Source organism: Ammospiza caudacuta, chromosome 39 (genome assembly GCF_027887145.1).
Source record: "Ammospiza caudacuta isolate bAmmCau1 chromosome 39, bAmmCau1.pri, whole genome shotgun sequence".
In the NCBI taxonomy this organism is placed as follows: domain Eukaryota; kingdom Metazoa; phylum Chordata; class Aves; order Passeriformes; family Passerellidae; genus Ammospiza; species Ammospiza caudacuta.
In genome coordinates, this window is record NC_080631.1 from 370419 (window position 1) to 396293 (window position 25875).

Below are 25875 nucleotides of genomic sequence, written 5' to 3' on the forward strand. Positions count from 1 at the left end.
TGGTCACGGCGGCGTTCTTTATTACCAAGCCCCGCCCCCTTTCCGCCGAGGCCCCGCCCCTTTTCGGCGAGGCTCCGCCCCCTCCATGACGTCATCGCCGTCGTCATCGCCGCGATAATCCCAGAGCCGGACGGTGCCGTCCCACTGAGGGGGCGGGGCCAAGTCAGGACACGCCCACTTGGCCTTAAACCGCGCCCCTTCGCCTTTAAACCACGCCCCTTTCCGATTTAAACTCCACCCCTTTTCTCGTTTAGACCCCGCCCCTTTCCTTTTTTTAAACTCCGCCCCTTTTCCCATTTAAATCCCGCCCCCGCCCAATTAAACCCCGCCCCTCTTGTCAATTTAACCCCGCCCCTTTTTGCCTTTAAGCCCCTCCCATTTTTCCTTTCAACCCCGCCCCCTTTTCAATTTAAACCCTGCCCCTTTTCCCATTTAAACCCCGCCCCCTTTCCCTTTCAACCCTGCCCCTTTCCCCATTTAAACCCCGCCCCTTTTCCATTTAAACCCCGCCCCTTTTCCCATTTAAACCCCGCCCCTTTTCCCTTTCAACCCTGCCCCTTTCCTCATTTAAACCCCGCCCCTTTTCCCATTTAGGCCCCACCCCTTCCCCCATTTAAGCCCCACCCCTTCCCCCATTTAAGCCCCGCCCCTTTTCATAATTAACCCCTCCCATTCACATTTAAGCCCCACCCCTTCTCCCATTTTAAGCCCCGCCCCTTCCCCCATTGAAGCCCCGCCCACCGAAGCGCTGGCGAGCCACGCCCCCTCGGGGCTCCAGCTGACGTCACGCACGCAGGCGCCGTGATTGGCCAGGCGCCGCAGGACACGCCCCGTGATGACGTCATAGACTGAAAAAAACCGGAACAAACCAGGAACTCGCGGTTTTAACCCTTTCTGCCCCGTTTTTGACCCTTTCTGCCCCGTTTTTTCCCATTTTTTCCCCTCCCAGTCCAAACCAGTAACCCCAGTCCCCATTTCCCCAATTTCCCCCCATTTTTAACCCTTTTTTCCCCATTTTTCCCCCCGTATTTTCCCATTTTTAACCCTTTCTTTGCCACATTTTCACCGTTTTTTTTGCCGGTTTTTTCACCGTTTTTCCACCATTTTTCCCCATTTCCCCCCCTCCCAGTCCCTCCCAGTACAAACCAGTAACCCCAGTCCCCATTTCCCCAATTTCCCCCCATTTTTTTAACCCTTTTTTCCCCATTTTTCCCCCCGTATTTTCCCATTTTTAACCCTTTCTTTGCCACATTTTCCTCACTTTTTCACCTTTTTTCACCGTTTTTCCACCATTTTTCCCCATTTCCCCCCCTCCCAGTCCCTCCCAGTACAAACCAGTAACCCCAGTCCCCATTTCCCCAATTTCCCCCCATTTTTTTAACCCTTTTTTCCCCACTTTTTCCCCCGTATTTTCCCATTTTTAACCCTTTCTTTCCCCGCACCCTCCCCATTTTCCTTCGTATTTCCGCCGTTTTTTCGCCGTTTTTTCGCCGTTTCTCCCCATTTTTCCCCTCCCAGTCCCTCCCAGTACAAACCAGTACAAACCAGTTCCCGTTTCCCCCCCATTTTCTCCATTTTTAACCCCAAATCCCCATTTTTAACCCTTTCTTCCCCACATTTCCCCCATTTTCCCCCACATTTACCCCATTTTCCCACCGATTTTCGCCGTTTTTTCGCCGTTTTTCCCCATTTTTCCCCTCCCAGTCCAAACCAGTCCAAACCAGTCCAAACCGGTCCAAACCGGTCCAAACCAGTTCCCATTTCCCCCCATTCTCCCCATTTTTAACCCTTTCTTCCCCACATTTCCCCCATTTTCCCACCGATTTTCGCCGTTTTTTCGCCGTTTTTCCCCATTTTTTCACCGTTTTCCCCCGTTTTTTTGCCTCCCAGTCCCTCCCAATCCCTCCCAGTCCAAACCAGTAACCCCAGTTCCCGTTTCCCCCCATTCCCCCCATTTTTAACCCTTTCTTCCCCACATTTCCCCCATTTTCCCCCACATTTCCCCCGTTTTCCCACCGATTTTCGCCGTTTTTTCGCCGTTTTTCACCATTTTTTCACCATTTTTTCACCGTTTTCCCCCGTTTTTTCGCCTCCCAGTCCCTCCCAGTACAAACCAGTACGAGCCCAGCCTTACCCAGCACGGCGCCGTCGGCGCTGCCGGCCGCCAGCGCGGGGGCGCCCCCCGGCGGCGCCAGGCGGCAGCGCAGCAGCGTGTGCAGCACGGCGTGGCCGCGGAACGTCACCAGCGACGCGTCACCCGGAAGGGGCGTGGCCCGGCGGGCTGGGGGGAGGAGCCAGGGTGGGGAGGGAGAGAAATTCAGGGGGGGAAGAAAAAAAAAAAAATCAGCGAAAACGGGAAAAAAATCGGGCGAAATTCGAGCGAAATACGCCCAAAATTGAGTGTATTTTGCTCAAAATCCGTCCGGAGTTCGCCCAAAAATTCACCCAGAAATGGCGAGGATTGGCCCAAAAAAATCCACCCGAATATTCGGCCCCAAATTGGTCCAAAAATGAGGGAAATTCGCCCCGGAAATTTGGGCTGAAATTATCCCCACGTTGACATGAAAATTGAGCCAAAAGTCGAGGAAATTCAGCCCAAAAATCAGTCCTAAATATGGGGGGAAAATGGTCAAATTAACCTGAAATTGTAAGAAAAATTGGGCCAAAATTGGCAAAATGTTGGCGCAAAAATGAGCAAAAATTTGGCCAGAATTGGCCCAAAAATTGAATAAATATTGGTCAAAATTTGACCAAACATTTTACCTAAAATTGACCTGAAATTGCTTTAAAATTGACCCAAAATGGGGGGAAATTCTGGCCCCAAATTTGGCCGAAAACGTACCCAAAAACGGGAGAAATTCGACCTAAAAATTGCCCCAAATGGTCCCAAAAAAATGAGCGAAATTGGCTCAAAATTAGCCCAAAATTGACCCAAAAATGACCCCAAAATTTGGTCCAAATTGGCCTGAAAATGAGAGAAATTCTCGCCAAAAATTCAGCCTGAAATGGGTCCAAAATTGACCCAAAAAATCAATGGAAATTTACCCCAAAATCGGGGAAAATGCGCCCAAAAATTGGTCTGAATATTGCACCACAACTGACCCAAAAGTTGAGGAAATTCGGCCCAAAAACTGCTCCAAAAATTGCGCAAAATTGACCCGAAAATTGGAATAAAATTGGCCCAAAATTGAGCAAAAATTGGCCCAAAAATTCGGCCAAAAATCGGCACAAGCTCGGTTCAAAATTGACCCCAAAACGGGGGAAATTTGCCTCAAAAATTGACCCAAAAATTGACAAAAATTAGGCCCAAAAATGCGGCGAAAAATTGATAAAAAATCGGCCCAAATTTGAGCCAAAAATCAACGAAATTCGTCCAATTTTTAACCCTTTCTTGTCCGGGTTTCCCCCATTTTTAACCCTTTATTCCCCATTTTTCTTCATATTTTCCCCATTTTTCCACCGATTTTCGCCGTTTTTTCGCCGTTTTTCCCCATTTTCCCCCTCCCAGTCCAAACCAGTCCAAACCAGTTCCCATTTCCCATTTTCTCCATTTTTAACCCCAAATCCCCATTTTTAACCCTTTCTTCCCCACATTTCCCCCATTTTCCCCCGTATTTTCCCCATTTTTCCACCGATTTTCGCCGTTTTTTCACCGTTTTTCCCCATTTTTCCCCTCCCAGTCCCTCCCAGTCCCTCCCAGTCCCTCCCAGTCCCTCCCAGTACAAACCAGTCCAAACCAGTTCCCATTTCCCCCCATCTCCCCCATTTTTAACCCTTTCTTCCCATTTTCCCCCATATTTTCCCCATTTTCCCGCCGATTTTCGCCGTTTTTTCACCGTTTTTTCCCATTTTTCCTCTCCCAGTCCCTCCCAGTCCAAACCAGTAACCCCAGTTCCCGTTTCCCCCCATTCCCCCCATTTTTAACCCTTTCTTCCCCGTATTTTTCCCATTTTCCCGCCGATTTTCGCCGTTTTTTTCGCCGTTTTTCGCCGTTTTTCGCCGTTTTTCCCCCATTTTTCTCCCCCTCCCAGTCCAAACCAGTCCAAACCGGTACGGACCGGCGCGGGGCGCCCTCTGCCATCGGTAGTCCCAGCTCTGCCGCGCCACCGCCCGGCGCGCCGCCGCCAGCGCCGCCGGCCCCGAGGGCCTGCGCAGGTCCCACAGCTTGGCCGACTGGTCCTTGGAGTTGGACACCACGTAGCGCCCGTCGCCCTGCCAGAAACCAGTAAAAACCAGTTTGGACCAGTAAAAACCAGCACGAAAAAACCCGGTTCGATTTGAGCCATTTTTGGCCGATTTACGCCTTTTTTTCGCCGATTTTTGTCCGTTTTTCCCCATTTTTTTTCGGCATTTTTTCCCATTTTTTCCTCATTTTTTGTGCTCTCAGACGCTCTAAAATGGACGAAACCCCAGTACAAACCAGTTTGGACCAGTATAAACCAGTATAAACCAGTACAAAAAAATCCGGTTCGATTCGGGCCGTTTTTGAGCGATTTACGCCGGTTTTTTGCTGATTTTTTCGGGCGTTTTTTTGGCAATTTTTTTCCTTATTTTTCCCCGTTTTTTCCCGTTTTTTCCTCTCCCGTTCGCTCTCCCATCGGTGACATCCCAGTACAAACCAGTATAAACCAGTAAAAAAAAAAATCCGGTTTGATTTGGGCCGTTTTTGACCGATTTACGGCTTTTTTTCGCCGATTTTTGGCCATTTTTTCCTATTTTTCCCTCATTTTTTGTGCTCTCAGACGCTCTAAAATGGACGAAACCCCAGTACAAACCAGTTTGGACCAGTACAAACCAGTATAAACCAGTACAAAAAAACCCGGTTCGATTTGAGCCATTTTTGGCCGATTTACGCCTTTTTTTCACTGATTTTTGGCCGTTTTTCCCCATTTTTTTTCGGCATTTTTTCCCATTTTTTCCTCATTTTTTGTGCTCTCAGACGCTCTAAAATGGACGAAATCCCAGTACAAACCAGTATAAACCAGTATAAACCAGTATAAACCAGTAAAAACCAGTACAAAAAAACCCGGTTCGATTTGAGCCATTTTTGGCCGATTTACGCCTTTTTTTCGCCGATTTTTGTCCGTTTTTCCCCATTTTTTTTCGGCATTTTTTCCCATTTTTTCCTCATTTTTTGTGCTCTCAGACGCTCTAAAATGGACAAAATCCCAGTACAAACCAGTTTGGACCAGTATAAACCAGTATAAACCAGTACAAAAAAATCCGGTTCGATTCGGGCCGTTTTTGAGCGATTTACGCCGGTTTTTTGCTGATTTTTTCGGGCGTTTTTTTGGCAATTTTTTTCCTTATTTTTCCCCGTTTTTTCCCGTTTTTTCCTCTCCCGTTCGCTCTCCCATCGGTGACATCCCAGTACAAACCAGTATAAACCAGTAAAAAAAAAAATCCGGTTTGATTTGGGCCGTTTTTGACCGATTTACGGCTTTTTTTCGCCGATTTTTGGCCATTTTTTCCTATTTTTCCCTCATTTTTTGTGCTCTCAGACGCTCTAAAATGGACGAAACCCCAGTACAAACCAGTTTGGACCAGTACAAACCAGTATAAACCAGTACAAAAAAACCCGGTTCGATTTGAGCCATTTTTGGCCGATTTACGCCTTTTTTTCACTGATTTTTGTCCGTTTTTCCCCATTTTTTTCGGCATTTTTTCCCATTTTTTCCTCATTTTTTGTGCTCTCAGACGCTCTAAAATGGACGAAATCCCAGTACAAACCAGTTTGGACCAGTACAAACCAGTATAAACCAGTAAAAAAAAAAATCCGGTTGGATTTCAGCCATTTTTGATCGATTTACGCCGTTGTTTTGCTGATTTTTTGGGCGTTTTTTTGGCAATTTTTTTCCTTATTTTTTCGGCGTTTTTTCACCATTTTTCACCGTTTTTTCACCGTTTTTCCCCGTTTTCCCCCTCCCAGTACAAACCAGTAACCCCAGTTCCATTTTCCCCCGTTTTTAACCCCTTCTTTCCCCAAATTTCCCCATTTTTCTTGATAATTTCCCCATTTTTCTTCATATTTTCACCGTTTTTTCACCGATTTTCCCCAAATTTTCACCATTTTCCACCGTTTTTTCCCCTCCCAGTCCCTCCCAGTACAAACCAGTAACCCCAGTTCCCATTTCCCCCATTTTTAACCCTTTCTTCCCCGTTTTTAACCCTTCCTTTCCCGCATTTCCCTCGTTTTCGGCCGTATTTTCGCCGTTTTTTCGCCGATTTTCACCATTTTTTCACCATTTTTCCCCATTTTCCCCCTCCCAGTCCCTCCCAGTACAAACCAGTAGCCCCAATTCCATTTTAACCCTTTCTCCCCCGTTTTTAACCCTTTCTTTCCCGCATTTCCCCCGTTTTCGGCCGTATTTTCGCCGTTTTTTTCGCCGATTTTCGCTGTTTTTTCACCGATTTTCCCCAAATTTTCACCGTTTTTCCCCATTTTTCCCTCCCAGTCCCTCCCAGTATAAACCAGTAACCCCAGTTCCCATCTCCCCCATTTTTAACCCTTTCTTCCCCCGTTTTTAACCCTTTCTTTCCCCGTATTTCCCCCCTTTTCGGCCGCATTTTCGCCGTTTTTTTCGCCGATTTTCGCCGTTTTTTCGCCGTTTTTTCGCTGTTTCTCCCCGTTTTTTTCCCCGCCTCCCGGTCCAAACCAATGGGCTCACCCTGGCGTGGATGAAGGTCAGCCCGTCGCGGTGCCCGGCCAGCGTCAGCGCCGGCCCCTCGGCCAGGCAGCGCCGGTCCCACGCCCGGCCCACGGCGTCGTCGCCCCCCGAGAGGAGGAGCTGCCCCGAGGCGTCGGCCAATGCCACGGCGTTGACGTCATCCTCGTGGGCGGGGACCTGGGGAAAAAAAAAAAAAAAACGGGGCAAAAAGGCGAAAAAAACGGTGAAAATCGGTGAAAAAACGGAGAAAATGCGGCCGAAAACGGGGGAAATGCGGGGAAGAAAGGGTTAAAAACGGGGAAGAAAGGGTTAAAAACGGGGGAGATGGGAACTGGGGGTTACTGGTTTGTACTGGGAGGGACTGGGAGGGGGAAAATGGGGAAGAAACGGTGAAAAAATGGTGAAAATCGGTGAAAAAATGGAAAAAATACGGCTGAAAATGGGGGAAATGCGGGAAAGGAAGGGTTAAAAACGAGAAGAAAGGGTTAAAAATGAGAAGAAAAGGTTAAAATGGAATTGGGGTTACTGGTTTGTACTGGGAGGGACTGGGAGGGGGAAAATGGGGAAAAACGGTGGAGAAACGGCGAAAATGGGGGAAAAAATGGGCGAAAAATCAGCAAAAAGATAAAAGGGGGAAAATTGTCCAAAAAAGGGTTAAAAAGGGGCAAAACCAGTTCGAACTGGTTTGTACTGGTTTAAACCGGGAGGGACTGAGAAGTGGAAAAAAAAAAAAAAAAATTGGTAAAAAATTACGAAAAAACGGCCAAAAAAAAGAGGAAAAAAACGGGCGAAAAATCAGCAAAAAAAAAATGGGGGAAAATTGTCCAAAAAAGGTTAAAAAGGGCCAAAACCAGTTCGAACTGGTTTGTACTGGTTTAAACCGGGAGGGACTGCAAGGTCGAAAAAAAAAGGGAAAAAAATGGTGAAAAAATTACGAAAAAATGGGCAAAAAAAAGAGGAAAAATCAGGCGAAAAATCAGCAAAAAAAATGGGGGAAAATTGTCCAAAAAAGGGTTAAAAAGGGGCCAAACCAGTTCGAACTGGTTTGTACTGGTTTAAACCGGGAGGGACTGAAAAGTCGAAAGAAAAAGGAAAAAAATTGTAAAGAAATTACGAAAAAACGGCAAAAAAAAAGAGGAAAAAACGGGCGAAAAATCAGCAAAAAAAATGGGTTGAAAACGGGCAAAAAAGGGTTAAAAAGGGGCAGAACCAGTTCAAACTGGTTTTAACTGGTTTGCACTGGTCTCTCACCCTCTCCACCCTCCTCTGCGCCTGCCGGTCGTAGACGTAGACGCAGCCGTCGTTGGCCCCGCCCATCACGTCCCGCCCGTCCGGCCCCACGGCCAATGAGAAGACGGCGAAGCGCCGGTCCTCGGGCCTGGGGGCGGGGACAGCGATCAGACACGCCCACCCCATTAAACATTCGTTAAAGCCGCTCCCATTGCTGCGTATCTGACTAATTAGGGGTTTAGGCCACGCCCACTTTGTAAAACAGTAATTTAAGCCACGCCCACTGTGGTATATTGGAGTAAATAGGTGTTTAGGCCACGCCTACTTTGTTAAATATTAATTTAGGCCATGCCCACTGTGTTAAATAAACAAATAAACCACGCCCACTTTGCTAAAAATTTATTTAGGCCACGCCCACTTTGTTAAATAGTCCTTTTAGCCACGCCCACTGTGGTATATTGGAGTAAATAGGTGTTTAGGCCACGCCTACTTTGTGAAATATTAATTTAGGCCACGCCCACATTGTTATAACGGGCAATATGGGGTTTAGGCCACGCCCACTTTGTTAAATATTGATTTAAGCCACGCCCACTGTGATATATGAAGTGAATTATGGATTTAGGCCACGCCCACTTTGTTAAATATTAATTTAAGCCACGCCCACTGTGGTATACGGGGGTGAATTAGGGATTTAGGCCACGCCCACTCTGCTAGGGTTGGTTATTTGGGGGCTTCGGCCACGCCCACTTCATTAAATAGGATTTCGGGCCACGCCCACTTTATTATAATGGGTTAATTTAGGGGTTAAGCCACGCCCACTTCATTGGAATGGATTTAACGGGGGTTTAAGCCACGCCCTCTTTATCAAGTAGGCATTTAGGCCACGCCCACTTGCAGCGTGTTGGTTGGGGTTGAAGCCACGCCCCCAAAATACATATTAGACCATAAGCCACGCCCACAAAAACAGCAAAGCCACGCCCCTAAAAGCGCAAAACACCTGGAAACCACGCCCCCAAATGCAAATTAACCCCAGAACCAAACCCCGCCCCAAATGCAAATTAGGCCACTTAGAACCGAAGCCACGCCCCAAAACAGCAAAGCCACGCCCCTTAAAGGTCAAAATATCCCAAAGCCACGCCCCTAAATGCAAATGAGCGGCGACACAACGCAAGCCACGCCCACTAACTCCTCCAAAGACGAAACCACGCCCCTAACATTGAAACCACGCCCCCGAAATTGAAACCACGCCCACCAAAACAACAAACCACGCCCCCAAATTATAAACCGCGCCCCAAAATTAACGAGCCACGCCCACAAACCGAAGCCACGCCCCCACCTGAAGTCCAGCGCCGTGTGGGCGTCGCCCTCGCCATGCAAATCGAAGGCGTGCACTGCAAAGGGGGCGGGGCCAGCTCAGGCCACGCCCCCCTTCCCTCCATTTTCCGTCGTATTTTCCTCATTTTCCCACCGATTTTCGCCGTTTTTTTCACCGATTTTCACCAAATTTTCACTGTTTTTCCCCGTTTTTTCCCCATTTTCCCCCTCCCAGTACAAACCAGTCCAAACCAGTAACCCCAGTTCCATTTTCCCCCCGTTTTTAACCCCTTCTTTCCCGTATTTCCCCATTTTTCTTGATAATTTCCCCGTTTTTCTTCCTATTTTCGCCATTTTTTCACCCATTTTCACCATTTTTTCACCGTTTTTCCCCGTTTTCCCCCTCCCAGTCCAAACCATCAACCCCAGCTCCATTTCCCCCCGTTTTTAACCCTTTCTTCCCCACGTTTTTCTCATTTTCCCTCATATTTTAGCCGTTTTTCGCCGTATTTTCGTCGTTTTTTTCACCAATTTTCTTCATTTTTTCACCGATTTTCCCCATTTTTTTTTTATTTTTTTCCCAATTTCCCCGTTTTTCTCCCCAATCCTCACCTCCGGGGCTCCACCAGCTCCTCGGTGACGCAGTTGAGGAACTTCTGGGTGCCCAAAATCCCCAATTTTCCCCATTTTTCCCCCATTTTCCTATCCCAAGTACCCCAAAATTCCCTATTTTTCCCCCTTTTTTTTCCATTTTTTCCCCATTTTTCACCCAAATTTTCTCATTTTTTCCCCATTTTTTCTTCTCATTTTTCCCCTCCCAGCTGTGCCCAAAATTCCCATTTTTACCCCAAACTTCCTCATTTGTTCCCCGTTTTTTAACCTATTTTCGCCATTTTTTCCCCGTTTTTCCCCGTTTTCCCCCTCCCAGTCCAAACCATCAACCCCAGCTCCATTTCCCCCCGTTTTTAACCCTTTCTTCCCCACGCTTTTCTCATTTTCCCTCATATTTTAGCCGTTTTTCGCCGTATTTTCGCCGTTTTTTTCGCCGATTTTCGCCGTTTTTTTCGCCGTTTTTCCCCGTTTTTTCCCCATTTTTTTTTTCCGCCCTCCCGGTTACCGTAGCTGGACCAGGAGCAGTAGAGGGCCTGGCTGCCGTCGGGGCTGAAGGCGACGTCCAGGACGCTCCAGCCCACGTGGCGCCCCCTGGTGGCGCGGAGGAGCCGCAGCCCCTCGCCGGACACCTCGAACAGGCGCAGGCTGTGATCTGAATTCGGGGCAAAAAACCGAAATTTCGGTCCATTTCGCCCAACCCGAGGGTTTCAAAAAAATCCTGTCGAAATTCGAATTTTTTGGTTTTTTTTTTTTTTGGCGAAAATTTGGGGGTTCTGCGCCGAAATTTGGCGATTTTGCGACGAAATTTCGCAATTTTGAGCGGGGGGATTTTGGGTCGTTTTCTTCCCCCCCAAGTGTTTTATTAAAATCCCCGAGTTCGCCCCAAAATTGACCAGAATTTCCCGATTTTGCCCCATTTTCACTCAACATTTAAAAAAAAAAAACAAAATCCCCATTTTTACCATGATTTTCCCCAAATTTTTTCCCGAAATTTCCCCAAATTCTCCCAAAATTTATTTAAAACCCCAAATTGCCCAAAATTTCCCGATTTTGCCCCATTTTTCACCCACCCTGGCGCCTAAAACCGCCCTAAGGAAATCAAATTTAATCATTTTTTAAAAAAACCCAAAATCCCCATTTTTACCCCGATTTTCCCCAAATATTTCCCCCAAAATTTCTCAAATCCCCCAAAATGTCCCAAATTCCCCCGAATTTCAGGAAATTTTGGGCTCATTTCTCACCCACCCCACCACCCCAAAAAAAAACCCCTTAAAAATCAAATTTCAACCCCTAAAAACCCCAAAATTCCCCCGATTTTCCCCAAATTTTTTCCCAAAATCTCCCCAAAATCCCCCAAAATTTATTTTAAACCCCAAATTGCCCAAAATTTCCCGATTCTGCCCCATTTCTCACCCACCCCACCGCCCAAAAAAAACCCCTTAAAAATCAAATTTCAACCCCTAAAAACCCCAAAATTCCTCCGATTTTCCCCAAATTTTTTCCCAAAATCTCCCCAAATTCTCCCAAATTTATTAAAATCCCCAAAATTGCCCAAAATTTCCCGATTTTGCCCCATTTTCCACCCACCCTGGCAGGCGGTGAGCAGCCGGCGTCCCCATTGGTCGAAGAGGGCGCAGAAAACCTTCTGGGGGTGGGGCTCCAGCGCCGCCGCGTGATTGGGCAGGAAGCTGAGGGGGGCGTGGTCAAAGGGGAGGGGCTTACTGACAGGCCACGCCCACCAGAAACCACGCCCCCTCCCGTTTAAACCAATTGGAAGTGGTTTAAAATTGTTAAAAAATGGTTAAAAACCAATAAGGGAAAGGGAAACGAGGGGGGCGTGGCTTAAGGGGCGGGGTCAAGGGAAAGGCCACGCCCCTTAAGCCACGCCCCCCTCCCGTTCAAATCAATCGGAACCGGCTTAAAATGGTTAAAAATGGGTTAAAAAAACCCCAGTAAAAAACAGTAAAAACCAGTAAAAACCGGTAAAAACCAGTTTAAAATGGTTAAAACCAGTTCAAACCAGTTCAAACCAGTTCAAACCAGTTCAAACCAGTTCAAACCGGTATAAACCAGTTTAAAATGGTCAAAACCAGTACAAACCAGTTCAAACCAGTCCAAACCAGTACAAACCAGTTCAAACCAGTACAAACCAGTATAAACCAGTTGGGCCCAATCCCCCTCCCAGTAAAAACCGGTTCAAACCGGTATAAACCGGTTAAAACGAATTAAAACCAGCAAAAACCGGTACAAACCAGTTTAAAGTGCTTAAAATCGGTTAAAAATTACTGAAACCGGTAAAAACCAGTAAAAACCGGTTTAAAATTGCTTAAAAACCAGTTCAAACCGGCGCGAACCAGTAAAACCCAATCCCCTTCCCAGTACAAACCAGTAAAAACCAGTTTGAAATGGTCAAAACCAGCACAAACCAGTACAAACTGGGAAAAAATGGTAAAAAAATGGTTTAGAAACCGGTATAAACCAGTTTAAAATGGTCAAAACCAGCACAAACCAGTTCAAAATGGGAAAAAATGGTTTGCAAACCAGTAAAAACCAGTTTGAAACAGTTCAAAACCAGCACAAACCAGTTCAAAATGGTAAAAAAATGGTTTAAAAACCGGTATAAACCAGTTTAAAATGGTCAAAACCAGCACAAACCAGCACAAACCAGTTCAAAATGGTAAAAAAATGGTTTGCAAACCAGTAAAAACCAGTTTAAAATGGTAAAAACCAGCAAAAACCAGTTCAAAATGGTAAAAAAATGGTTTAAAAACCAGTAAAAACCAGTTTGAAATGGTCCAAACCAGCACAAACCGGTACAAACCAGTACAAACCAGTTCAAACCAGTCCAAACCAGTACAAACCGGTAAGACTCCATCCCCCTCCCAGTATAAACCAGTAAAAACCAGTTTAAAACGGTAAAACAACATTTGAAACCAGTGTAAACCGGTTAAAACCGGCAAAAACCGGTTAAAAAAGGATCAAAACCAGTATAAACCAGTCCAAACCAGTCCAAACCAGTCCAAACCAGTCCAAACCAGTCCAAACCAGTCCAAACCAGTTCCTTACTGGGAGCTCAGCTGGGTTCTCTCCTCCCTGGAGAAGCTCCGGCCCCATTCGCGCTGAGGGAAACCAGGACAGACCAGTATGGACCAGTACAAACCAGTACAGACCAGTACAAACCAGCACAAACCAGTACAAACCAGTACAAACCAGTACGGACCAGTAAAAGCACAAAAACCCCCCAAAAAATCCCATTTTTGCCCATTTTTTTCCCGTTTTTCCCCATTTTTAGAGCCCCAAATCCGCTCCCAGTTCACCCCAATCCCAGTACAAACCAGTACAAACCAGTACAAACCAGTATAAACCAGTACAAACCAGTACAAGCAGAAAAAAACCCCCCAAAAATTCCCATTTCCCCCCCATTTTTCACCCATTTTTGTCCAATTTTTTGCCCATTTTTGTCCAATTATTTTCCATTTTTTTCTCATTTTTTGCCCATTTTTTTGCCCGTTTTTCCCCATTTTTAGAGCCCCAAATCCACTCCCAGTTCATCCCAATCCCAGTACAAACCAGTTCAAACCAGTACAAACCAGTACAGACCAGTACAAACCAGTACAAGCAGAAAAAAACCCCGAAAAAAATCCCATTTTCCCCCCATTTTTCGCCCATTTTTGTCCAATTTTTTGCCCATTTTTTGCCCATTTTTTGCCCGTTTTTCCCCATTTTTAGAGCCCCAAATCCACTCCCAGTTCATCCCAATCCCAGTACAAACCAGTACAGACCAGTACAGACCAGTACAAACCAGTTTGAACCAGTATAAGCAGAAAAAAAACCCTAAAAAAATCCCATTTTCCCCCCATTTTTGTCTAAATTTTTGCCCATTTTTTTCTCATTTTTTGCCCATTTTTTGCCCATTTTTTGCCCATTTTTTCCCCGTTTTTCCCCATTTTTAAAGGCCCAAATCTGCTCCCAGTTCATCCCAATCCCAGTACAAACCAGTTCAAACCAGTACAAACCAGTACAGACCAGTACAAACCAGTATAAGCAGAAAAAACCCCGAAAAAATCCCATTTTCCCCCCATTTTTGTCCAATTTTTTGCCCATTTTTTTCTCATTTTTTGCCCATTTTTTCCCCGTTTTTCCCCATTTTTAGAGCCCCAAATCCACTCCCAGTTCATCCCAATCCCAGTACAAACCAGTTCAAACCAGTACAAACCAGTACAGACCAGTACAAACCAGTACAAGCAGAAAAAAACCCCGAAAAAAATCCCATTTTCCCCCCATTTTTCGCCCATTTTTGTCAATTTTTTGCCCATTTTTTGCCCATTTTTTGCCCGTTTTTCCCCATTTTAGAGCCCCAAATCCACTCCCAGTTCACCCCAATCCCAGTACAAACCAGTACAAACCAGTACAAGCAGAAAAAAACCCCCAAAAAAATCCCATTTTCCGCCCATTTTTGTCCAAATTTTTGCCCATTTTTTTCTCATTTTTTGCCCATTTTTTTTGCCCATTTTTTGCCCGTTTTTCCCCCATTTTTAGAGCCCCAAATCCACTCCCAGTCCAAACCAGTCCAAACCAGTATAAACAGAAGAAGTCCCTGAAAAAAATCCCATTTTTCGCCCATTTTTCTCTAAATTTTTGCCCATATTTTCCTCATTTTTTGCCCATTTTTTGCCCGTTTTTCCCCATTTTAGAGCCCCAAATCCACTCCCAGTCCAAACCAGTCCAAACCAGTCCAACCCATTCCAAACCGGTCCAAACCGGTCCCCACCTCTCGGATCATCCTGGGCAGGCTCTGCTCAGGCTCCGCCCCCGCCCCGCCCCCTCCAAGCTCCGCCCTCAGCTCCTGCAGGGCGGGGCCGGCGGGGGGAGGGGCCCCTGTGTGGGGACAACACAAAAGGGGGCGGGGCTTAGCATCAAGCCACGCCCACTTCCTCGCGATGAAAACCCCTTTAAAGGGAAGCCCCGCCCAATCACGCCCCGCCCCTTTTTGTCGGCCCCGCCCCTTTGTTGCTGATGGCTCCGCCCGTTTTAATGTCGGCCCCTCCCCCTCATTTTAACCCCTCCCACTTTTATTCGGGCCACGCCCCCAAACCCGGAGTGAGGCCCCGCCCACCTTAATTGAAAACTCTTGGGGGAGGGGCTTAAAGAAAGGGGAGGGGCTTACAATGGGAGGGGCTTAACGAGAGTGGGAGGGGCTTAAATTGTGTGCATGATAAAGGGGGAGGGGCTTAAAAGAAAGGGGAGGGGCTTAAATAGAAGGGGTAAAAAGGGGGAGTGGCCTAAAAGAAAGGGGAGGGGCTTAAAGGGAGGTGTTTAAAGGGGGAGGGGCTTATGTGGGGAGGGGTTAAAGAGGGAGGGCCTCTCCTCCCTCTAAGCTCCGCCCCCACCCCTTTATTTAAGCCCCTCCCCCTTGAATTCCCTCCCACTTAAGCCCCTCCCACTCATTAAGCCCCTCCCCTTTACACTCTATTGAAGCCCCTCCCTCTCCCATTTAATCCCCTAATTTAAGCCCCTCCCCTTTTCCCATGCCCATCTAAGCCCCTCCCACTCTATTTAAGCCCCTCCCCTTTAAGCCCCTTTATTTAAGCTCCTCCCCTTTCAGTTAAGCCCCTCCCCTTTTCAATTTTAGCCCCTCCCCTTTAACCCCCACCCCTTTAGGGAAGTCCCGCCCCCTTTAGGTAAGCCCCCACCCCTTTAGGAAAGCCCCTCCCCTTTCAATTTTAGCCCCTCCCCTTTAACCCCCCGCCCCTTTATGGAAGCTCCTCCCCCTTTAGGGAAGCCCCGCCCCCTTATGAAGCCCCTCCCCCTTTAGGGAAGCCACGCCCCCTTATGGAAGCCCCTCCCCTTTATGGAAGCCCCTCCCCCTTTAGGGAAGCCCCGCCCCCTTAGGAAGCCCGCCCCCTTTAGGGAAGCCCCGCCCCCACCTTCCGTCAGCTCGGGGGCCCCTCCCCCTTCTTCCTCCTCCTCCTCCTCCTCCTCCTCTGGCTCCTCCCCCTCCAGCTCAGGCTCCGCCCCTTCCGGGTCAGGCTCCGCCCCCTCGGGCTCGGGCTCGGACTCGGAGGAGTCCAGGGAGGGCTCGCGGGGGGGCCTGGAAGGTTCCGGAAAAAATTAAAATTTAATTCATTAAAAACGCAGGAATTCGGCCCGAAAATTCACCCCGGAAATTGCGGAAAATTCGGGAAATTTTTCCCCCAAAATTTCAGGGAAAAAAAATCCCGAAATTCCGCCCCAGAAATTCGCCGGAACACTGAAGGAAATCCCTCGGAAAATCGCCCAAAAGTTTCAAAATTTTTCACCAATTTTTTCCCCGAAAATTCACCCAAAATTAGTCCCAAAAATTCCCCTAAAATGCCACAAAAATTCCCGGGAAAATTCGCAAAAATTCTCAGAATTTCCACAAATATTCAGGAAAAAAAATATCCCAAAAAGATTTGGAAATTTTCCCAAATTTCCCCTCAAAAATTCATGAAAATATTGAAGAAAAATCTTCAAAAATGCCCCCAAAATTCCCTCAAAACAGTCCCAAAAATTCACCTAAAATTCGCTAAAAATTACTGAAATATTTACAAAAATTCCCCTAAAATTTCACAAAAAATCCTGAAAATTTTCCCAAAAATTCTCAAAATTTCCCCCCAAAAAAAATTCAGGAAAAAGTTCCCCAAAATTCCCCCCCCCAAAAAATCACAAAAATTCACAAAAAATTCACCCCAAAATTCCCCCAAAATTCATGAAAATATTGAAGAAAAATCTTCAAAAATTCCCCCAAAATTTCCCACATTTTTTACCTCAAATTAGTCCTAAAAATTCAACCCAAAATTCACGAAAAATTTCCTGAAAGATTCCTCAAAAATTCTCAATATTTTCCTAAAAAATTCCCCAAAATTCCCCCCCCAAAAATTCACAAAAATTTCACCCAAAACTTCCCCCAAATTCATGAAAATATTGAAGAAAAATCTTCAAAAATTCCCCCAAAATTTCCCCAATTTTCACCTCAAATTGGTCCCAAAAATTCACCCAAAATTCTCCAAAAATTCCTGAAAGATTCCTCAAAAATTCTCAATATTTTCTCAAAAAATTCCCCAAAATTCCCCCCAAAAATTCACAAAAATTTCACCCAAAAATTCCCCCAAAATTCATGAAAATATTGAAGAAAAATCTTCAAAAATTCCCCCAAAATTTCCCAAATTTTTTTACCTCAAATTAGTCCCGAAAATTCACCCAAAATTCACGAAAAAATTCCTGAAAATGCTCCCCAAAAAATTCCAAATTCCTCAAAATTGCCCGAAATATCCCCAAAAATCCCACGAAAAATTAACGGAAATTCCGCAAAATTTCACCTAAAAATCACCAAAAAAAAAAAAAAAAAATCCTGAAAATCAACAAAAACTCAGGAAAAAAAATCCACAAAAAAATTCAGGAAAATCCACGATAAATTTCCTGAAAATTGCCCGGAAAATTCTCAAAATGTTCTGAAAAATTTCACCAAAATAACGCCAAAAATTTTCCCCTAAAATTTCACTAAAATTTCACGAAAATTTCCCCAAAATTTTCCAAAATTTTTTCCTCAAAAATTCACCTGAAATTCACGGGAAAAAGAAAAAAAATTAAAATAAAAAAATAAAAATTCCTCAAATTCACCAAAAATTCACCCCCAGAAATTCCCCCAAGAATTAAAAATCCTCCGACCGAAATTCTTTCCCCTCCCCCACCCCAAATTTCCAAATTTTCCCCAAAATTTTCCCCAAATTTCCCCCACATTTCGCCCCTCCCCCACCCGGGACCCCTCAATTCCCTCCCCCACCCCCGAATCCGCCCCAAATCCCCCAAAATTCGCCCCAAATTTCCCCCAATTCCCCCTCCCCCACCCCGACCTCCCTCACTTCCCCTCCCCCACCCCCAAAATCCCCCGAATTCCCCCCAAATTTCCCTCAGATTTCGCCCCTCCCCCACCCCCGTCCTCACCTCGCGAGGATCTCGCGCAGCTCCGGCCCCGCCCCCAACCCCCGCCGGCCACGCCCCCTCCCCTCTAAGCCACGCCCTCTCCCCGTTAAGCCCCGCCCCCCTCGAGCCCCTCCGCTGCTGCCGCCCATGAGGGAAAACCCCGACAGCACTTCCGGGTTCGGCCACTTCCGGGTTTGGCCGCGCCTATTAGCCAATCAGAGCGAGGCTGCGCCCACAGGGGCACGCCCACAGCAGCGTGGGAGCCAATGGGAGGGGAGGGGAGGAGGCCACGCCTACCAAAGCGCGGTTGTTTACGGGGAAAAGGAGAAAGGGGATTGGTGGGCAGGATCACGTGGGGGGAATCAGCAAATGTGATTGGTGGAAGGCGGGGCGTGGGGTGAATGGTGTTTGTGATTGGCGGAGAGGCGGGGCTATGAAAAATTAACGATTATGATTGGCTAAGGGGCGGGATTTGGGTAAATCGGCGTTTTTTATTGGTTTAGAGACGGAGTTTAGGGAAAACGGGGAATCCGATTGGCTGAAAGGGCGGGATTTTGGGAAAATCGCGATTCTGATTGGCTGAGACGCGAAATTTGGGTAAATGAGCGATTCTGATTGGTTTAGGGGCGGGATCTGGGCTGAAACAGCGTTTGTGATTGGCTGAGGGGCGCGGCCAAGTTGGGAGCTCGCAGCTGATTGGCTGAGAGGGGAAAAGGAGGAAGTGGGGCCGAGCCCGGGGGGGATTTGGGGGAAAATTGGGGGAATTTGGGAAAAATTCGGGGAAAAAATGGAAAAATTGGGGGTTTTGGGGCGAGAACGGCGGAATTTGGGCAAAAAGGAGGAAATTCAGGGAAAAGTTCTGAAAATTTGGGGGAAAATGGGGGAAATTGGGGAATAACGGAAAAAAGAATGGGTTAAAAATGAAAGGAAAACAGAAAAAATCGGGAAAAGAGTTGAGAAAAAATCGGAGAAAATTGGGAAAAAATGGGGAAAAAATGGGGAAAAATTGGGAAAATATTTGAGAATAATGAGAAGAAAATTGGGGAAAAAATCGAGAAAAAAAAGGGAGAAAATTGGGGAAAAATGGGGAAAAATTGGGGAAAAAAAGGGGAAAAAATGGAAAATTTCAGGAAAAAAGTAGGAGAAAATGGCGGAAAAAAGGGGAAAAAATTGGGAAAAATTATAAAAAAATCGTGGGAGAAATGCGAAAATTTCGGGATAAAAATCAGAAAAAATTGGAAAAATATGGGAAATAATCGAGAAAAAAATTGGGAAAATTTGGGGAAAAATGGGGAAAAATTGGGAAAATATTTGAGAATAATGGGGAAAAAATTGGGGAAAAAAAATCGAGAGAAAAAAGGGAGAAAAATTGGAAAAAAATGGGGAAAAATGGGGGAAAAATGGGAAAATTTCAGGAAAAAAGCAGGAGAAAATTGCGGAAAAAAGGGAAAAAATTGGGAAAAAATGGGGAAAAGTTATAAAAAAATCTCATGAGAAATGGGGAAATTTTGGGATAAAAATCAGAAAAAATTGGAAAAATATGGGAAATAATCGAGAAAAAAATTGGGAAAATTTGGGGAAAAATTGGGAAAATATTTGAGAATAATGGGGAAAAAATTGGGAAAAAAATGGAGAAAAAAAAGGGAGAAAATTGGGAAAAAATGGGGAAAAATTGGGGAAAAAAGGGAAAAAATGGGAAAATTTCAGGAAAAAAGAAGGAAAAAATTGCAGAAAAAAGGGGAAAAATTGGGAAAAAATGGGGAAAAATTGGGAAAAAATTGGGAAAATATTTGAGAATAATGGGAAAAAAATTGGGGAAAAATCGAGAAAAAAAAGGAGAGAATTGGGAAAAAATGGGGAAAAATTGGGGAAAAAAGGGGAAAAAATGGGAAAATTTCAGGAAAAAAGCAGGAAAAAATTGCAGAAAAAAGGGGAAAAATTGGGAAAAAATGGGGAAAAATAGGGAAAAATTGGGAAAATATTTGAGAATAATGGGAAAAAAATTGGGGAAAAATCGAGAAAAAAAAAGGAGAGAATTGGGAGAAAATGGTGAAAAATTGGGGAAAAAAATGGGAAAATTTCAGGAAAAAAGCAGGAGAAAATTGCGGAAAAAAGGGGAAAAAATGGGGAAAAATTATAAAAAAATCGGGGGAGAAATAGGAAAATTTCGGGATAAAAATCAGAAAAAATTGGAAAAATATGGGAAATAATCGAGAAAAAAATCGGGAAAAAATGGGGGAAAATTAGACAAAAAACAGAGGAAAAAAACCCAAAAATGTCAGGAAAAAAAAAAATCGGGAAAATTAAGAAAAATCCCGGGATTTTAGGAAATCAGGGACAAAAAAAATCTGAAAAAGAGGAGAACAATATTTTTAAAGGAGAAAAATTGGAAACGTTTTGGGGGATTTTGGGGAAATTTTTGAATTTTTTTCTTTAATTTTCGGGTTTTTTTTTTTTTTTTTCCTCCCTCCCAGCCCGAAGCGGTAACCCCCACCCCAATGACGCCATAAAAAATGCAAATGAGATGCAAATGAGGCGGAAATCGAAGAGTTTTATTGGCGAATCAGCGGCGGCGGCGGAAACCTGTGGGGGGGGAAGTGGGAGTTACTGGTTTGAACTGGTTTGAACCGGTTTGAACCGGTTTGAACCGGTTTGGGCCGGACTCACCTTTCCTCCCTTTCTTCTTGCCCATTTTCGCTTTTTTCCTCTTTTTCCGCGGCGGCTCCGGCGAATCCTGAGCGCCAAAAACGCCCCAAATTCAGCCCAAAATTCGCCCCAAACCCACCCCAAAAAATCGGTCCCAAAATCGCCCGAATTACACCCGAAATTCCCTCCGAGTTTGTCCAAAAATTCCCCCAAAATTGACCCCAAAATCAGCCAAAATTCCCCAAAACGAATCCCAAAATCCACCAAATTTAGAGCTTAAATTTGACCCCAAAACGTCAAAATTTAAACCCCAAAATTCCAAAATTAAAAAGCCAAAACTGCCCAAAAATTGAACCCCAAAATACTGAAAAATTTAATCTCAAAATTCGACCAAAAATTGATCCCAAAATTGCCCAAATCCAGCCCCAAAGCTGGATCCCAAAACTGCCAATTTTAGGCCAAAAATTCCTCCAAAACGGTTCCCAAAATGCCGCAAAATTGACCCGAGAATTCCCGAAAATTTGAACTCTGAATTCTCCAAAATTTGATCCCAAAATTGACTCCAAAATATCCAAAATTTGACCCCAAAATCTCAAAGCAATTGACCCCAAAATCCCTCAAGCGGAGCCCAAAATTCCCCAAAAATTGGATCCCAAAATTGCCAAAACCGTGCCCGAAATTCCTGAAAAACCCAATCGCAAAACGCCCCAAAATTTAACCCCAAAATTTCCAAAAACGAATCCCGAAATTCCTCAAATTCAGCCCCAAAATTGAATTCAAAATTCCTGGAGTTCATCCCCAAAATTCCCCAAAAATTGACCCCACATTTGCCCCTGAAATTCCCCAAATTTGACCACAAAATCCCTCAAAAAATTGACCCCAAAATCCCTGAAATTGAGCCCAAAATGCCCAAAAATTCATCTTAAAATTCCTCAAACTCAGCCCCAAAATTCAACCCCAAATTTCCCGGAATTCACCCCGGAATCGCAAAGTTCGACCCCCAAAATTCCCAAATTTGCCCCCGAAATTCCCAATTTTTCCCCTTTCCCGCCATTTCCCCACAAGCCCCGCCCCCCCCGGCACCTGATTGGCCGCTCCCAGGAGGGCGGGGAAAGCCCCGAAGTTGGTGACGTCATCGAGGTCAGGCCCCGCCCCCCGCGGCCGCCGCGGCCTCCAGGGGGCGCCGAGACGCTGCAGCATCGACTCCTCGTAACGGCGCCTGAAAAACGGGAAAAATGACCCAAAACCACCCAAATTTCACCCAAAATTCACCCAAAAGGGAGCCCAGACAGAAATGGGACAGAAATGGGACAGAAATGGGGAAATTTCACCCAAAAACGGCACAAAAATGGAGCAAAAATGGAGCAAAAATGGGCAAATTTCACCCAATGGCGCCGCAGCATCGACTCCTCAAAATGGCGCCTGAGATTCATCAAAAACGGGAAATTTCACCCAAATTTCACACAAAGTTGACAGGAAATGGAGCCCTGACAGAAATGGGACAGAAATGGGGAAATTTCACCCGAAAACGGCACAAAAATGGAGCAAAAATGGAGCAAAAATGGGCAAATTTCACCCAAAGGTGCCGCAGCGTCGAGTCCTCAAAATGGCACCTGAGATTCACCAAAAATGGGAAATTTCACCCAAAATTGACAGGAAATGGAGCCCTGACAGAAATGGGACAGAAATGGGACAGAAATGGGGAAATTTCACCCAAAAACGGCACAAAAATGGAGCAAAAATGGAGCAAAAATGGGCAAATTTCACCCAATGGCGCCGCAGCATCGACTTCTCAAAATGGCGCCTGAGATTCACCAAAAATGGGAAATTTCACCCAAAAATCACCCAAAATTGACAGGAAATGGAGCCCTGACAGAAACGGGACAGAAATGGGGAAATTTCATCTAAAAAATCAGAAGGAAATGGAAAAAAAAAAACAGGAAAAAAAGGGAAAAAATAGGAAAGGAATAGGAAAAAAATGGAAAAAAAAAAGGAAAGAAACCAAAAAAAATCAGGAAAAAATGGGAAAAAATCAGCAAACAATGGAGAAAAACCAGGAAAAAAAGGGAAAAAGATCAGAAAGAAATAGAAAAAAATTGGAAAGAAAACTGGAAAAATAAATGAAAAAAATCAGGAAAAAAAAGGGAAAATATTGGGAAAAAATGGGGAAAAAATCAGGAAAAAAGTTGGAAAAATATCTGGAAAAAATAATGAAAACACGGAAAAAAAGGCAAAAAAAATCAGAAAAATAAAGGGGAAAAATCAGAAAAAAAAAAAGGGAAAAAAATCAGGAAATAATCGGGAAAAAGATGAGAAAAAAATCGAAATAAAAAGGCAAAGACATTGGAAAAAAAGGGGAAAAAAGCAGGAAAAAATGGGAAAAAAATTGGAAAAAAATCAGAAAAAAGGGGAAAAATCAGAAAAATGGGAAAAAGGAAAATATCGGGAAAACATCAAAAAAAAAGGCAAAAAAAATCATAAAAAATGGAACAAAATCAGAAAAGAAACAGGAGAAAAATCAGGAAAAAATGGGAAAAAATCAGAAAAAATTAGGAAAAAATCAGAAAAAAACCAGAAAAAAACCGAAAAAACCCAGGAAAAAATCGGAAAAATATCAGGAAAAAAATCAGGAAAAAATCGGCAAAAAAAGGCGAAACAATCAGAAAAAAAGGGGGAAGTAATCAGGAAAAAAAAACAAAGAAAAAAAAGGGGGAAAAATGGGAAAAAAATGGGAAAAAATGGGAAAAAAATCAGGAAAAAATTGTGAAAAAATCAGGAAAAAATCAGGGAAAAATCGTGAAAAAATAAAAAAAAAAAAAAAAAAAACAGAAAAATGGAAAAAAAAAAAAAAGACAGAAAAAAAAAAAACCAGGAAAAAATGGGGAAAACTCAGAAGAAGATGGGGGAAAATCGGGGAGAAATGGGAAAAAGGCGAAGTTTGGTGGGAATTCCGGAATTTTCCGTGTCGGTACCTGTGGATGTCCTGGCGCGAGGGCGGGAAGGGCCCCTCCCCCTCCTGGCGGGGGCCCCTCCCCCAGCTCCTCCTGCAGCTCGCGGATGACGGCCGAGCTGAGGGCGCGGCGTCGGGCGCGCTGATCCCCGCGGCAATCGGCCTCGGGCACGGCTGGAACGGGCAGAAAAAGGCAGAAATTGGGTAAATCCGGGGGGAAACGGCGAAAGAACGGGAAAAAACGGCGGAAAAATGAGAAAAAACGGCGGAAAAACGAGAAAAAACGGTGAAACAATGAGAAAAAACGGCGAAAAAATGAGAAAAAGCGGTGAAACAACGAGAAAAAACGGTGAAACAGCGGGAAAAAACGGTGAAAAAACGGCGAAAAAATGAGCAAAAACTGTGAAAAAACGGCAAAAAAACGGGAAAAAAAAGGTGAAAAAACGAGAAAAAACAGTGAAAAAATGAGAAAAAATGGTGGAAAAATGAGAAAAAACGGGGGGAAAATGGGAAAAAACGGTGAAAAAATGAGCAAAAACGGTGAAAAAACGAGAAAAAACGGCAAAAAAACGGGAAAAAAAACGGTGAAAATACGAGAAAAAACGGTGAAAAAACGGTGAAAAAATGAGAAAAAACGGTGACAAAATGAGAAAAAATGGTGGAAAAATGAGAAAAAACGGGGGGAAAATGAGAAAAAACGGTGAAAAAATGAGCAAAAACAGCAAAAAAACGGGAAAAAAAAAGGTGAAAACACGAGAAAAAACGGTGAAAAAATGAGGAAAAAAGGGTGGAAAAACGGGAAAAAACGGAGGAAAACCGGGGAAAACGGCGAAAAAATGAGAAAAACGGGGGGAAACCGATGAGTTTTGGGGGGTTTTGGTGGGTTTGGGTTAATTAGGGTTAATTAGTGTTAATTAGGGTTAATTAGGGCTGGTTTGGGGTCACTCACCGGGGGCCGTGGGCACCAGGCGGGGGGGGACGTAGCGCCGCCCCCCCCCCAGCCCCGGGGCTTTGGCTCCGCCCCCTCGGCCGCCGTCGTCGTCGTCGTCATCCTCCTGCTGAGGGACACGCCCACCACAGGAACGATGCTCATTTGCATATTAAACCCCGCCCCTTTTACCGCAAACCACGCCCCAATTGTGCTCAGGCCACGCCCACAAAACGGCTGAAGCCGCGCCACATCCGGCTGTTAAACCACGCCCCTTTTGCACCTTGGCCACGCCCATTTCGCCTGACAAACCCCACCCGTTATTCTTGAGGCCACGCCCCTTTCACCCATTAAACTCCACCTACATTGCCCCTTAAGCCCCACCCATTTTCCGATTAGGCCACACCCACTTTGCATCGTAAGCCCTTCCCCTTTTCCCCTTAAGCCACGCCCATATTGAGATAAAGGCCCCACCCACTTTTCATATTGACCACGCCCATTTCTCCCTCAAACCCCACCCACTTTACCCTTTAAACCCCACCCCTTTTCCCCTTAAGGCACTCCTCATTTACATATAAGCCACGCCCATTTTAGCCCTTGAGCCCCACCCCTTTCCTCTTAAGCCCCACCCCCTTCACCCTTTAAACCCCGCCCACATAACCCTTAAGCCCCACCCCTTTTGCCTTTAAGCCCCGCCCATTTAACCCCTTAAGCCCCGCCTATTTCACACCTTAAGCCCCGCCCTCACCTGCGCCGCCATATTGGAAGGGGCGGGGCGGAAGCTGAGCGGGTCCTCGGCACCTGCGGGTGATTGACAGCCGTCAATCAAAAGGGCGGGCGGAGCGGGGAAGGGGGCGGGGCCTGCACTGACCACGCCCTCCCGAGGCCGCCGCCCTCAGCAGCTTCTCCAGGTGGTGCTTGAGGCGCTGCTCCAGGGGGCGGAGCTTCTCCAGCACCTGCAAAAGGGGCGGGGCTTCCCTCAGGGGCGGGGCCAGAGATTTAAAAACCCCCAAAAATCCCAAAATTCACCCCAAAAATTCCAGGACCTGAAATTTCCCCCCCCCCTCCCCCCCAAAAAATTCCAATTTTGGACCCCAAAAATTCCAGCCCAGATCCCCAAATTTGCCCCGAAATCCCAAAATTTCCCCAAAAATCCCAAAATTTCCCCCCAAAATTTGGTCCAGGCTCCCAAAATTCCCCAAAATTGAACCCAGGGTCCCCAAATTCCCCCCTAAAATCCCAAGATTTCCCCAAAATTCCCATCCAGGATCCCAAAATTCCCCCCAAAATTTCCTGTCCTGGATCTTAAAATTCTCCCAAAATTTCATTGAGGATCCCCAAAATTCCTCCCAAAATCCTCCTAAAATTCCCCAAAATTTCCCCAAAGTCTCCAATTTTCCTCCCGAATTTCCCCACAAATCCCCCAATTTTCCCCCTGAATTTTCCCAAAAATCCCCAATTTTCCCCCCAAATTTCCCCAAAAACCCCAATTTTCCCCTGAATTTTCCCCCAGAATTTCCCCAAAAAACCCCAATTTTCTCCCTGATTTTCCCCAAAAATCCCCCAATTTTCCCCTGAATTTT

At 45.4% G+C, this 25875-nt stretch overlaps 2 protein-coding genes across 2 annotated transcripts in view; both read right to left on the reverse strand.

Annotated features, from left to right (window-relative positions):
- On the reverse strand, positions 1–21550 carry DCAF11 (DDB1 and CUL4 associated factor 11). The gene is made up of 14 exons (XM_058823197.1): positions 21498–21550; positions 17790–17972; positions 15752–15915; positions 14596–14702; positions 12891–12943; positions 11412–11512; positions 10330–10476; positions 9235–9289; positions 7920–8046; positions 6669–6845; positions 4059–4212; positions 2135–2281; positions 742–848; positions 1–144 (listed from the first exon to the last, which is right to left on the reverse strand). The coding sequence occupies exons 1-14, from the start codon at positions 21548–21550 to the stop codon at positions 22–24; spliced, it is 1698 nt and encodes a 565-aa protein (XP_058679180.1). The 3' UTR covers positions 1–21.
- Positions 20304–25875, reverse strand: part of NGDN (neuroguidin) — a 10748-nt gene continuing 5176 nt past the window's right edge. Inside the window, exons 4-10 of the mRNA XM_058823199.1 lie at positions 25164–25248; positions 25041–25093; positions 24314–24422; positions 23387–23538; positions 21498–21633; positions 20436–20502; positions 20304–20351 (exon numbers count right to left, since the gene is read on the reverse strand). Coding sequence (XP_058679182.1) covers positions 21556–21633; positions 23387–23538; positions 24314–24422; positions 25041–25093; positions 25164–25248 — 477 coding nt within the window. The 3' untranslated portion in view covers positions 20304–20351; positions 20436–20502; positions 21498–21555. The remainder of the gene's footprint in view (positions 20352–20435; positions 20503–21497; positions 21634–23386; positions 23539–24313; positions 24423–25040; positions 25094–25163; positions 25249–25875) is intronic.

Excerpts from the sequence above, each read along its gene's own strand:
- DCAF11 (XM_058823197.1), bottom strand. The coding sequence starts at position 21,550 with ATGACGTCACCAACTTCGGGGCTTTCCCCGCCCTCCTGGGAGCGGCCA. Across the intron at positions 14,703-15,751 it reads GGCCCCCGAGCTGACGGAAG|GGGCCCCTCCCCCCGCCGGC; the intron begins GTGGGGGCGGGG and ends GTCCCCACACAG. Across the intron at positions 9,290-10,329 it reads CTGCTCCTGGTCCAGCTACG|TGCACGCCTTCGATTTGCAT; the intron begins GTAACCGGGAGG and ends CCCCCTTTGCAG.